Source organism: Pseudochaenichthys georgianus, chromosome 24 (genome assembly GCF_902827115.2).
Source record: "Pseudochaenichthys georgianus chromosome 24, fPseGeo1.2, whole genome shotgun sequence".
Taxonomy (NCBI): Eukaryota; Metazoa; Chordata; class Actinopteri; order Perciformes; family Channichthyidae; genus Pseudochaenichthys; species Pseudochaenichthys georgianus.
Window position 1 is genome coordinate 34,135,256 of NC_047526.1, and position 13,567 is coordinate 34,148,822.

Genomic DNA, 13,567 nt, shown 5'->3' on the forward strand with positions numbered 1-13,567 from the left:
AAGAATACAGGTCGGATGGCGGTCCGTTGTCCGATCTGCAATAGCTCCTACCGTGCCCTGAGCAAGCACCTACAGAGGAACCATGGTGTGCGTAACTTGGATGAAAGAAAAATTCTGCTGTTGTTGGCCAACGGACGGACCAACATTAGGCTCCATCCCTGTACCATTCTGGGATGCGAGTACCACGGCACAAGGCTGGATCGCCACTTGGCCAGAGACCATGTTGAGCTGGCCCGGGAGGAACTACATGTGGTTCAAAATCAAATGAAAATGACAGTGGCCAAGAAGGAGCTTTATGAACTCCGAATGACAAACCCCACAATAGAAATGATTACCGCTTGGGCTGTTGACACGGTGGCAGACGACGATATACTGTCACAACCTCCACCCTTGTCCCCGGTGAATGAATGTGACAACCCGGACTGCAAAGAATGGAGGCTGGAGGCTAACGCAGTGAGGGCTCAGCGGGACATATATGCTGCTGAGGTGAAATCCCTGCGCTGCAAGTTGCAGCAGAGGATAAAGGACAAGCGACAGAGGATGGATCAGCGGGCCGGGGACATGCCCGCGTTCGATGGGGAGGAACGAGAGCGGGTCATTCTGAAGAAACGACCCCGACCAGAGTCGACACCAACGAGGCTGTCCAAGTCGAAAGGTCCCTCCTGCAGCAAGTCTCCCATTCCTGCCTGCAGCACGTCTCCCATTCCCGCCTGCAGCACGTCTCCCATTCCCGCCTGCAGCAAGTCCCCCACTGGCTCTCACACCCATTCACCCAGCTCCTCAGAGCCTGCATCCATCCATACCGAGGCCTCGTCAACCTCCCCTCCCATAAATTCCCCCTGGTTCCGGGGCAGGGGCCGGGGAAATATAATGCGGGACATAACATTCCCACGGATCATGGGTAAGTGTTTTGGCTATGTGACACATGCAGTTTCTGTAACACATCATGTGTTGTCATTAAAGTACTGTTTATATTTCACAGAGGAGTATCTGCAAGGATACCGGGAGCATTATGCAGGTATCGACCCACCAGTGAGGCTCCAGGAAAACACAGTCTCCAAACTAAGCAGAGTGAAGTCGTTCCTCAGTTTCATGGCACACGGTTTCAATCGCCTGTCTGACTGGCTCTTTTTGAGGGATCTCAAGAGGATACGCGGGTGGTCCCGGAGCCTGATGAAGTCAAGCCTTCAGGTCACGACCTCCGACTTCTACATCAAGAATATATCACACTTTCTCAAGTACATGGCCGACACACCGTGCAAGGGGAGCAGGCTCAGCCAAACGGACATGATTTTAATCAAACGGGAAGTAGTTGCCATCCTGAAGTCCCTGAAGAGAAAAGTACTTATCCACCAGATGCAAGTGAAGCGTGACAAGATGGAAGGTCTGCCGAGCCACAACGACCTAATGACATGCTTGACTTCGACCACCACTCGCATCCCTCAGCTCCTGGATGTGATGGCCAGCAATCCGACTACCGCGACCCGGACACTGCTCTATGGGTATATGACTCTTCATTGGAGCTGCATTTATGGCCACCGTCCGGGGGTCTACTCCAACATGACCAACGCCGAGGTCCGAAAGGCGGATACAACTGGCACTGCCTTCGGCTACCTGGTTCATGTGAGTGCTATTAATCAATGTATTTATTCTGGCAGTTATATGCATGATTGACATTGTATTGACACTCTCTATCTCTGTCATAACAGGTAAGTAACCACAAGACGGCCAACGCGTTCGGGGAGGCGCAGCTGTACCTCACCGTAGAAGAATTTGGATGGATGAAGAGGTGGCTGGAAATTAAGGGTACGCTGACCTGCACCCAGAGCCGTTACTTTCTGTACACAGAGGGGAAGAACCCGTTCAGGAAGCTTGCCTACTCCCTGAGGTTGGCATGGGCTGATGTGGGGCTCCGCAGTCCCATTAACTTCACCGACCTCCGCACAGTCCACGCCGATAATGCGAAGAGGTTTCAAGACAAAGGCAACCGCCAAAGAGTGAGTGATTTCATGTGTCACAACACTGCAACTGCGGACAAATTTTACGCGAATAATCCTTCTTTGAAGGAGGCTGCGGACATTCGGTTGCTCTTCACACAGTCACTTCAAGCAGCGGCGGCGGCATCGACAGCAGCAGCGGGAAATGAAGACACTTTTGCGGGTATTGACATCGACAGTGACAACTCTGGAGAGGAGCACAGCCCGGCTCCCTACCAAGACTCCCTACCAAGACATGTCCCGAAGAGGGACCAGTCACTGGCCGAACACAACCCCTCAGACATGGGTGAAGAGAGGGTGCCATACTCTGCCCCAACTTCACCCACTGTTGCCAGTGATCAACTTGTAAATATGCAGTGTGTTGTTGTAATCAGTCCCCTTGTAAATACGTTATATCCTGTTTGAATTTATTTATTACTGTCAATATTACTGTAAATAAAGTTTGTTAAAATTACTAAGTGTTCTGTTTTTAATCCCACTATGGGTTTTCTTCTTTTAAGATCCCCAGGGGCACGATATTCTGGTTCTGGTGGTAGCATGTAGGTGTTTAGTCCGAGTGAGGAGTGCTCAAGTGTGGGATGATTTGTAAGGTAGAAGAGGGTAAAAAAAGTTAAAGTGTGAACCTCCAGCAGGGCAGGTGGTGCTGTGAAGAAGGCCGACTATGGGTGCCGATGGGCGGACGGCAAAGCACCGCAAAGTAGACCCCCTTTAAGTGTAGCCAGGGGCACGAGCAAAATCCTCCATGGAGGTTGGGTGCTGCTGCTGTGAAGAAGGCCGACTATGGGTGCCGATGGGCGGACGGCAAAGCACCGCAAAGTAGACCCCCTTTAAGTGTAGCCAGGGGCACGAGCAAAATCCTCCATGGAGGTTGGGTGCTGCTGCTGTGAGGAAGGCCGACTATGGGTGCTGATGGGCGGACGGTAAAGCACCGCAAAGTAGACCCCCTTTAAGTGTAGCCAGGGGCACGAGCAAAATCCTCCATGGAGGTTGGGTGCTGCTGCTGTGAGGAAGGCCGACTATGGGTGCTGATGGGCGGACGGTAAAGCACCGCAAAGTAGACCCCCTTTAAGTGTAGCCAGGGGCACGAGCAAAATCCTCCATGGAGGTTGGGTGCTGCTGCTGTGAGGAAGGCCGACTATGGGTGCTGATGGGCGGACGGTAAAGCACCGCAAAGTAGACCCCCTTTAAGTGTAGCCAGGGGCACGAGCAAAATCCTCCATGGAGGTTGGGTGCTGCTGCGGTGAGGAAGGCCGACTATGGGTGCTGATGGGCGGACGGTAAAGCACCGCAAAGTAGACCCCCTTTAAGTGTAGCCAGGGGCACGAGCAAAATCCTCCATGGAGGTTGGGTGCTGCTGCTGTGAGGAAGGCCGACTATGGGTGCTGATGGGCGGACGGTAAAGCACCGCAAAGTAGACCCCCTTTAAGTGTAGCCAGGGGCACGAGCAAAATCCTCCATGGAGGTTGGGTGCTGCTGCTGTGAGGAAGGCCGACTATGGGTGCTGATGGGCGGACGGTAAAGCACCGCAAAGTAGACCCCCTTTAAGTGTAGCCAGGGGCACGAGAAACATCCTCCATGGAGGTTGGGTGCTGCTGCTGTGAGGAAGGCCGACTATGGGTGCTGATGGGCGGACGGTAAAGCACCGCAAAGTAGACCCCCCTTTAAGATTCCCAGGGGCACGAGATTCTTGAGGGTGTGATCATCTTGGTTTAGTCCGTGGGGGAGTGCTTAAGTTCGGGGGCCCGGGGACCCAAGGTGCTCGAGGTTCTGGAGGTACATGGGAGGGATCCTGGAGCTCCTTAGTCCGTGTTTTGGGGGTCTTGGAGCGGCCACAGAGAGGTGCTTTTCCCCGGGGTATGTCATGGAAGTCTGAAATAACCTGTTTGCTCATGTCAGGGAGAGATGCTGGGGCTGCTGCGTCCGTGTTTTGGGGGTCTTGGAGCGGCCCCGAAGAGGTGGCTTTGTCGGTGTACGTAATGTAAGTGTGAACTAGCCTGTTTTCTCAAGGCAGGGAGGGATCCTGGAGCTCCTTAGTCCGTGTTTTGGGGGTCTTGGAGCGGCCACAGAGAGGTGCTTTTCCCCGGGGTATGTCATGGAAGTCTGAAATAACCTGTTTGCTCATGTCAGGGAGAGATGCTGGGGCTGCTGCGTCCGTGTTTTGGGGGTCTTGGAGCGGCCCCGAAGAGGTGGCTTTGTCGGTGTACGTAATGTAAGTGTGAACTAGCCTGTTTTCTCAAGGCAGGGAGGGATCCTGGAGCTCCTTAGTCCGTGTTTTGGGGGTCTTGGAGCGGCCACAGAGAGGTGCTTTTCCCCGGGGTATGTCATGGAAGTCTGAAATAACCTGTTTGCTCATGTCAGGGAGAGATGCTGGGGCTGCTGCGTCCGTGTTTTGGGGGTCTTGGAGCGGCCCCGAAGAGGTGGCTTTGTCGGTGTACCTAATGGGTAAGAAAGCCAGTCTACACAGGTCGTGAAATGTGATTGAAATGTACAGAGTGCTGTACATTTCAATCACTTTGAATGGGAGTGGTGAGGTGTGGATGAAATGGCCATATCTCCCTTAAATTCACATCAAACTCACCCATCTTTCACACACTAATTCATGGGTAACAGAGCCATGTGCACCATGCATTTAAAGTAATGTTAGCCAGCTTTCAGACACTAATTCGTGGGGAAGAAAGTCACCCTGGTCGGGTCGTGAAATGTGATTGAAATGTACAGAGTGCTGTACATTTCAATCACTTTGAATGGGAGTCGTGAGGTGTGGATGAAATGGCCATATCTCCCTTAAATTCACAGCAAATTTACCCATCTTTCACACACTATTTCATGGGTAATAAAGCCATGTGCACACTGTATTTAAAGGGCTGCAGGAACACTTTACCCGCCTTTTAAACACCTTTTCCTGGGTAAACAATCCATGTATTTCCGCCTGCTTTCCATCAGCACCCGCCAGTCATCTCCCTGTTTGAAAGGGCCATATCTCCCTTAAATTCACAGCAAATTTACCCATCTTTCACACACTATTTCATGGGTAATAAAGCCATGTGCACACTGTATTTAAAGGGCTGCAGGAACACTTTACCCGCCTTTTAAACACCTTTTCCTGGGTAAACAATCCATGTATTTCCGCCTGCTTTCCATCAGCACCCGCCAGTCATCTCCCTGTTTGAAAGGGCCATATCTCCCTTAAATTCACAGCAAATTTACCCATCTTTCACACACTATTTCATGGGTAATAAAGCCATGTGCACACTGTATTTAAAGGGCTGCAGGAACACTTTACCCGCCTTTTAAACACCTTTTCCTGGGTAAACAATCCATGTATTTCCGCCTGCTTTCCATCAGCACCCGCCAGTCATTTCAAACGGTTTCAAATCGTTTTTTCACTTTTAAAAAGAGCTTTCTGCCCTGTAAATGATTTCTAATCATTATTACCGTCATGGAGGAGCTGCAGGGACACTTTACCCGCCTTTTAAACACCTTTTCCTGGGTAAACAATCCATGTATTTCCGCCTGCTTTCCATCAGCACCCGCCAGTCATTTCAAACGGTTTCAAATCGTTTTTTCACTTTTAAAAAGAGCTTTCTGCCCTGTAAATGATTTCTAATCATTATTACCGTCATGGAGGAGCTGCAGGAACACTTTACCCGCCTTTTAAACACCTTTTCCTGGGTAAACAATCCATGTATTTCCGCCTGCTTTCCATCAGCACCCGCCAGTCATTTCAAACGGTTTCAAATCGTTTTTTCACTTTTAAAAAGAGCTTTCTGCCCTGTAAATGATTTCTAATCATTATTACCGTCATGGAGGAGCTGCAGGGACACTTTACCCGCCTTTTAAACACCTTTTCTTGGGTAAACAATCCATTTATTTCCGCCTGCTTTCCATCAGCACCCGCCAGTCATTTCAAACGGTTTCAAATCGTTTTTTCACTTTTAAAAAGAGCTTTCTGCCCTGGCAATTATATCTAATCATTATTACCGTCATGGAGGAGCTGCAGGAACACTTTACCCGCCTTCTAAACACTTATTCCTGGCTAAAACAATCAATGTATTTCCGCCAGGGTCACAGCCTGCTGCTGCTGCTGCTGCTGCTGCTGCTGCTGCTCTCCCTCCCTAAATTCACATCAAAGTCACCCAGCTTTCACACACTATTTCATGGGTAATAAAGCCATGTGCACACTGTATTTAAAGTAATGTTAGCCAGCTTTCAGACACTAATTCCTGGGGAAGAAAGTCACCCTGGACGGGTCATCAAATGTGATTGAAATGGACAGATTCCTGTACATTTCAATCACTTTTAATGGGAGTCGTGAGGTGTGGATGAAATGGCCATATCTTCCTTAAATTCACATCAAAGTCACCCAGCTTTCACACACTATTTCATGGGTAATAAAGCCATGTGCACACTGTATTTAAAGTAATGTTAGCCAGCTTTCAGACACTAATTCCTGGGGAAGAAAGTCACCCTGGACGGGTCATCAAATGTGATTGAAATGGACAGATTCCTGTACATTTCAATCACTTTTAATGGGAGTCGTGAGGTGTGGATGAAATGGCCATATCTTCCTTAAATTCACATCAAAGTCACCCAGCTTTCACACACTATTTCATGGGTAATAAAGCCATGTGCACACTGTATTTAAAGTAATGTTAGCCAGCTTTCAGACACTAATTCCTGGGGAAGAAAGTCACCCTGGACGGGTCATCAAATGTGATTGAAATGGACAGATTCCTGTACATTTCAATCACTTTTAATGGGAGTCGTGAGGTGTGGATGAAATGGCCATATCTTCCTTAAATTCACATCAAAGTCACCCAGCTTTCACACACTATTTCATGGGTAATAAAGCCATGTGCACACTGTATTTAAAGTAATGTTAGCCAGCTTTCAGACACTAATTCCTGGGGAAGAAAGTCACCCTGGACGGGTCATCAAATGTGATTGAAATGGACAGATTCCTGTACATTTCAATCACTTTTAATGGGAGTCGTGAGGTGTGGATGAAATGGCCATATCTTCCTTAAATTCACATCAAAGTCACCCAGCTTTCACACACTATTTCATGGGTAATAAAGCCATGTGCACACTGTATTTAAAGTAATGTTAGCCAGCTTTCAGACACTAATTCCTGGGGAAGAAAGTCACCCTGGACGGGTCATCAAATGTGATTGAAATGGACAGATTCCTGTACATTTCAATCACTTTTAATGGGAGTCGGTGTGGATGGCCTGTTGAATCCGATTTTGAGCACTCTTTTCCCCGCATAAACTAGTTTAAATCACCGTTAAACACTTATTCTGTTGATGTCTATATAACCGACTTCCCGCTATGCATTAAGTCGGTTATATGGACCCTGTACACTAGGCATACCGCGGCCGGTAGTAAATGTCCAACCATTGTACCCTCTGGTCCCTAGGGTATGTAAGGGGTGGGAATTAATAAGCATTTGCTTCCTCCTACTCCCTTTCGGACACATATGATTTATTATTAATATGAAGACATTTTTTTTTTTTGAATATACAAATTATTACCATGAATGTGGATAAATACTGTATTATAACAATACGGTATTCTGTTTTTCACATTTGTTGTTTGTTATTTTTTTAATCTGTTCGAAATAAAGACTGAAAGAAAGAAAGAAAGAACTACGCCGGGGGCCTTTCACGCCAATCTGATAACACACACATCAAAGAATTTGGAGGCGGGACATGGTAGGCGGGACTTAGCTCATTGGCCAATGGGAGACGGACTTCGCTCATTTGCATAATTGGGGGCGTGTCCATCTGTCACTTTATATGCATACTAATTTGACGAAAGGAGTATCATTATAACTACTCCCTTTTATGGCTTTGCCCTACAAGTAGGTGAAGCATACCAATCCAGACAATAAAGGATTCAATATTTGTCTATCTCTCACCCTCCCTGACTAGCATAATACTTATTGTTTTGTGGACAGCCTCACTTTATTTATTGCTCTTCACCTCTTGAGCAGGAAGGGGAAATCAAAGTAAGAACAGCCGTTGAAACGTTGCAGTTGGTTTTGCACACACTGATGTTTAACTGAATTTCTGAACTGAATCAGACTCATCCACTGGATTAACACCACTAATGTGTACAATTACTCAAACAAACCCTTCTCAATATAAACATTGCTCCCCACAAAGTACTGTTGAGAGCTTCATAGTATGAAGTAAATACTTAAAACGAAAGTTAGTTATAATCAAATATAATCAATTATATTCTTGTATAACCCACAATGAAAATGCTTCATATTTTAGGTTTTTCTATATTTACAGCATAAACAAAGTGGTTTGTTAAGTTGAGTGTAAGGCCTATGATTTATGCCCTGCTCTCTGATAAGAGAGTGGGCAGGTTCTTTCCTCTCCTCTCACAGCAGGGAGGGGGGCTCCAGACTTAAGCAGAAACACATGGAGGCCTCAAAAAGGTGGTTATGTCATAGTCATAGAATATGTCCAGTCATGTTTTGTTTTACACAAACTTGGGAAGGTGTGTCTTATGCCAGAGCCAATAGAATATGTTGGTTGGGTATAGAGGAGGTGTTTGTGGGTTTTCTATCCGGTTTTTTTAGCATAAAAAGACTGGCTTTTTTGGATTTCGTAGGGGAGAGGGGGGGAAACCCCTGGTATACTCTCTCCCGGTAGGCTCTGTCTTTCAGAGCTGGGTTAATAGCTCTCGGTAAGGTTCTCTCAAACTGGGTGAATATCTCTTGCATTTCTTGGTTGGAATGATGAGGGAATTGCTTTGAATGAGGGAATTGCTTTGAATGCTGAGTGAATTGCTTTGAATGCTGAGTGAATTGCTTTGAATGCTGAGTGAATTGATTTGAATGCTGCATGGAATGATTTTATGGAAGAGGTTTTTTGAGGGTTTAGTGATACCTGCCCACGTGAGGAAATCCCTCCGAATCATTGCGGGATTTTGATGGTTTAGTGATACCTGCCCACGTGAGGAAATCCCTCCGAATCATTGCGGGATTTTGATGGTTTAGTGATACCTGCCCACGTGAGGAAATCCCTCCGAATCATTGCGGGATTTTGATGGTTTAGTGACACCTGCCCACGTGAGGAAATCCCTCCGAATCATTGCGGGATTTTGATGGGTTTTTATTATCACCAGTCTTTGTATGAGAGAATGTCACAACTGAATTGTCCAGGTAAAGGGAAACATTTTGGTAATAAATGTAAGTCTGTGAATTAAAGTTTCATATGTGAACATGATCACAGCATCATTTTTGTGTGTTGTTTAGTATAATTATAATGTTGTAAAGAGAGAAGGAAAAAACCCTGTATTAGTTTGGACCTATTTTTCTTCAAATAAACTGATCCCACCTTTTGGACTGGGACAACTTAAAGGACACCTGTGCTCTCCTCTCCTGCTTCAACGGTAAGATTGCACCCTGCCACACACACATGTTTAGGTAGGAACACACCCCATTTACTGATACCAAAATCCTTCGGGATCGCTTAAACAGATTAAAAAAGAGTTGTCTGAATTGAAACAGCAGTTAATTGAACCTGGTTCTTCGGGGAGTTAATAGAGGTGAGATCTTGCTGACGTTTGGTGGATCTGAGCCAAGCAGTAAACTTACATAGACTCAGTAACTTCGGTCGGGTCAATTAGTGAGGTCAGAGTAATTTACCGGAATAAATTAATCGGGGCCTCACCTCATACTCTAAACAGTACTTTATATATAACACTTTTTTATAGTATCATAGTAAGTCTTCTTATAGCGATCCTGTTGTGATATTATCAAGTGAGAAAAGAAGAAATGATAATATCACTTTCATGATGTATCACTGGATATGTGTGAAAGTGCAGGTCAGGAGGAGTCACCAGCAGCAAAGGGGTGGATATATATTATAAGTTAGTGTCCTGTAAACATGTACGCCGGCACAGTCCGATTCAGAAGCTCTCATAAATAATAATAAATATATTTCTTTAAAGCTTGGGTTGTGTTTTGAGCGCACCAAAAAAAGTGCTATTCACATACAAGACAATACAATGTGTCCAAATATAAAGGACATAATAGGAAAGAGTGAAAGAGGTTCGGTCAATAACCCTTGATAAGAATGGATTCGCCTGATATGTCGATGGTTCGAGCTGGCAGCCCATATTCAGCCACCGCTGCCCAGTAAACCAGTTTGAATCCTGAACCAGCCGAACACTTCTGGCATGTCCTCCCCTCTGTCTCCCCTTTCAACTCTAACATCTCCAATAACGGCCCTCTGGACCGAAACAAACTAAAAAGTATGAACAGAAAAAACTAAATGGATTCATCTAAAATAACATAAAATATGTAGGCAACAGTACAGGGGGAACATCTGAAATGGATCATTAAGAATGTAGTTTTGAATTTGAAGTAATTTGATTTTAAGTATTTGGAGGCAAAAACACAATAAAATGACACCATAGACCACAATAATAATGTGATAGTGTATACAAATGAAGGATCCAGGGGGATGTCAAAATGCTTCCTGCATGGTTTTTATGAACTGCAACACTAACAGTTTCTTTAAAATCCAAAGTAACAAGCAATGAAGCAAATATATGCACATTTTAAACATGTGAAAACGCCCTTCACCTCTCTCTCAATCGGCCTCATGTTTTGAGTTCAGTGTGCAGCCAATTCAGCTGATGGGTGTCTGATTGGACGCAGGTGTGCTGCTCTGATGAGGATAATGATCGGCTAGAGTTTAAAAAGCTCCACCACTCACACTGAACCATAGGCCTACTGTGAGTCAGTCAGGAAGACAGAGAGCAGCTGACCAGATTCCTGTTATCAGTTTCACTTATGGAGGCCTTTCATGTTCAGGTTATCCTCCTTGTAGGACTCTGTGTTAGCTCCTCTTTTGATTTCCCGTCCACACAAGATGCTTCCTTTCAGAGCCTTGCGAACACAGGCAGGTCAGAACTCGGGCAGCAGCAGCAGCAGCAGAAGTCTCCGTTTGAGGAACCGCAGCAGGTGAATACCGTCAGAGTGACCTGCCATCCAGACTCTTTAGAGATTGTTATCAAAGCCGATATGTTTGCGGTTGGAGCTCCTGTTGATGGTGACGAGCTACGCCTTGGAGTAGAGACCAACAACCAGTACTGCAGAGCTACAGCGTCTTCAGCAGATGAGTACAGTATCAGTGTTGGACTTGTGGAGTGCGGCACCAGACACTGGGTAACTTTAAATATATTTCATTTAAAATCTGATTTATTAAAGCTTCTAGTTTTAAACACGTCTACTCTCCACAGGTAACTGAGGACTCTCTGATCTACACAAACCTCCTCATATACTCTCCTGAGGCTTCTCCATATGGTGTTGTTCGAATGGACGAGGCTGTCATTCTAATTGAGTGTCATTACGAAAGGTCTTTGTTTTTAAAGCTCACATTGTAAAAATCTTTGAATGATGTCTGTTGTTTTTTTTTAAATGCATGTTTTCTGTTTCTTAGGAAGTACAGTTTGTCCAGTTCTTCACTCATGCCTACCTGGATCCCCTTCATGTCGACCCAGGCTGCAGTGGAAATGTTGCAGTTTAACTTGAGAATCATGACAAGTGGGTTTTGATAATTTCTCATGTTTTGTGTTGTCATGTCTCTATTTGTACTTTTTTCTGTCCGTGTGCAGGTGACTGGCAGCACAAAAGAGGCTCTAATGTGTTTCATATCGGTGAGCCCATCAGCATCGAGGCCTCGGTCAGAATTGGGCATCACATTGGGCTCCGAGTGTTTGTGAGCAGCTGCGTGGCTACACTGAGCCCCGACATGCACTCCAGCCCCAGGCATGCCTTCATTGAAAATGGGTAAGGTTGCAAATTGCTAAATGGCAAAAAGTAAAGTCTTTATCTGACCCTCGAGGGAGCTGTTTAATGTGTAAGGCTCTTCAAGTGGTTTACTTCAGACGCGAGCAATGCTGACTCGAGTGACAGGTTAATAAAAGATCTGTCCTTTAGTGTCGTCTTCAAGTTAGCCATTAGCTAAGGCTAGCTGCGGTTTGCTTTTAATCTTTGGTAGTCTAGATCCTTTCTGTGCCACTATTGATGCACGGGTCATATTTGTGCAGTTCTGACTCGAGAACTACTTCCAGAACTTGCCTATATGACTAGAAATGTTAGTGGTGGAGTTGCATTGTGGGTAATGTAGACTTTGGTTATAGTAGTCAATGAGTGCTAATTTAGGTTGCTCTTTTTGTTTGTGCTCATCATAGGTGCTTTGTTGACTCTCAGCTTCCAGGCTCAAGGTCTCGATTCTTAGCCAGGACACAGGATGACAAGCTCCACATGTCCATTGATGCCTTCAGATTTTATAATGAGGACAGAGGGGAGGTGAGGCTGTATTAAATTGCCTTAAACATGATTGTGTGTGCATGTTTCCCAACACCTGCTTTTCTCATAGCTCTACATCACATGTCACCTGAATGCTGTGCCAATAAATAAAGCAGATGCACCAAACAAGGCGTGCACTTTTGTGAATGGAAGGCACGTGAGATCCAGTCTAATATGTCAAATTACACACAAAAAACAAAGTATTGGTGCTGAATGTTTTTTAATTTATCAGATGGAGGTCCGCTGATGGTAATGAATACTTATGTGGGCAATGCAAAAGACCAATTGAAGTGGAGCAAACTCCCAGTAAGCCCAGCAGCCCGAGCAAGTTTAGGCCTCGAGGGTTTGTGAAGCCAGAAGAGCGTGAACCCCTCTGGAGGAGCGGACCGAAGACCAGTACAGGCATGTAGAAACTTGTATGATTTTAATATTGGCTGCAGATGTCGTAATAATGATCAATGTTGACGCATGTTTTGGCATGGGTTTTAGACATGATGATGGCTGGGTAACTGAATTAACATGCATTGTGCTGGTTTTTGTTAGTGTGGGAACATCAGGCCAGAGTGGGTCCCGTGATGGTCTTGCCAGCCAAGCAGAAAAGCCGGCCCATTCCTACAGAGGAGCTTTCTTCCGTTCTTGATCAAACCAGCAGATCTACAATGTATGGCAGACAGTGGAGGAGTGGAATAAACAGAGTTGGTAAGTCAATACCATTATTCTTTGTTCATTTGAAGCCTTTAACAATCTCTAAATTGAGATTAAAATGGCCCATAATTAAATCTTAATGTTGAATTGTTTTTCTGTCAAAGATCAGAGGAAAGGACTGATTCCTGATTCATCATCGACCCAAAACCAGGTGGACGTTTTGACTTTAGCTTCTGCGCAGAATAAAGACGAAGACAAAAATGGAACCGACAAAAGGTTAAATGTGAAAAGTTCTAACTCTTTTTTTTTAAATGGCACTCTGGAATGCACATTTTACATTAACATATTTCTTCTGCGATTACAGATGATGCTGAGGAAGTTCCTGAACTACTAGAAAAAACCTCTCCTGAGGCCCACCTGCAGTCGAATGCATCGGTGCTGAACAGTACCCACACAGCGGCGCTCGATGAAGTCCTCCAAACTGCAGTGGTTAATGTGGCTGTGCCCCCACTGTCCAACACCACTGCAACAGAAGCTGACCTTTCTGAAACAATGGACCCAAAGAGATAATAAATTATTCAAATTGTTA

The 13,567-nt window shown here is 45.5% G+C and overlaps 2 protein-coding genes across 2 annotated transcripts; both read left to right on the plus strand.

Annotated features, from left to right (window-relative positions):
- Nucleotides 1-2,451, plus strand: LOC139433069 (uncharacterized). Its single transcript, XM_071201948.1, has 3 exons — nucleotides 1-901; nucleotides 983-1,623; nucleotides 1,710-2,451. Exons 1-3 carry the CDS (start codon nucleotides 16-18, stop codon nucleotides 2,400-2,402), a joined length of 2,220 nt encoding a protein of 739 aa, XP_071058049.1. The 5' UTR covers nucleotides 1-15; the 3' UTR covers nucleotides 2,403-2,451.
- An 8,298-nt stretch (nucleotides 2,452-10,749) lies between these two features.
- LOC117439463 (zona pellucida sperm-binding protein 3-like) lies at nucleotides 10,750-13,567 on the plus strand. Its single transcript, XM_071201989.1, has 10 exons — nucleotides 10,750-11,187; nucleotides 11,262-11,377; nucleotides 11,462-11,565; nucleotides 11,637-11,811; nucleotides 12,216-12,333; nucleotides 12,404-12,486; nucleotides 12,566-12,735; nucleotides 12,877-13,032; nucleotides 13,143-13,268; nucleotides 13,343-13,567. Exons 1-10 carry the CDS (start codon nucleotides 10,813-10,815, stop codon nucleotides 13,546-13,548), a joined length of 1,629 nt encoding a protein of 542 aa, XP_071058090.1. The 5' UTR covers nucleotides 10,750-10,812; the 3' UTR covers nucleotides 13,549-13,567.

Coding starts and splice junctions, on each gene's coding strand:
- LOC139433069 (XM_071201948.1), top strand. CDS start 16: ATGGCGGTCCGTTGTCCGATCTGCAATAGCTCCTACCGTGCCCTGAGC. Junction 902..982: donor AACATTCCCACGGATCATGG/GTAAGTGTTTTG, acceptor TATATTTCACAG/AGGAGTATCTGCAAGGATAC. Junction 1,624..1,709: donor CCTTCGGCTACCTGGTTCAT/GTGAGTGCTATT, acceptor CTGTCATAACAG/GTAAGTAACCACAAGACGGC.
- LOC117439463 (XM_071201989.1), top strand. CDS start 10,813: ATGGAGGCCTTTCATGTTCAGGTTATCCTCCTTGTAGGACTCTGTGTT. Junction 11,566..11,636: donor TAACTTGAGAATCATGACAA/GTGGGTTTTGAT, acceptor GTCCGTGTGCAG/GTGACTGGCAGCACAAAAGA. Junction 13,033..13,142: donor GAGTGGAATAAACAGAGTTG/GTAAGTCAATAC, acceptor TTTCTGTCAAAG/ATCAGAGGAAAGGACTGATT.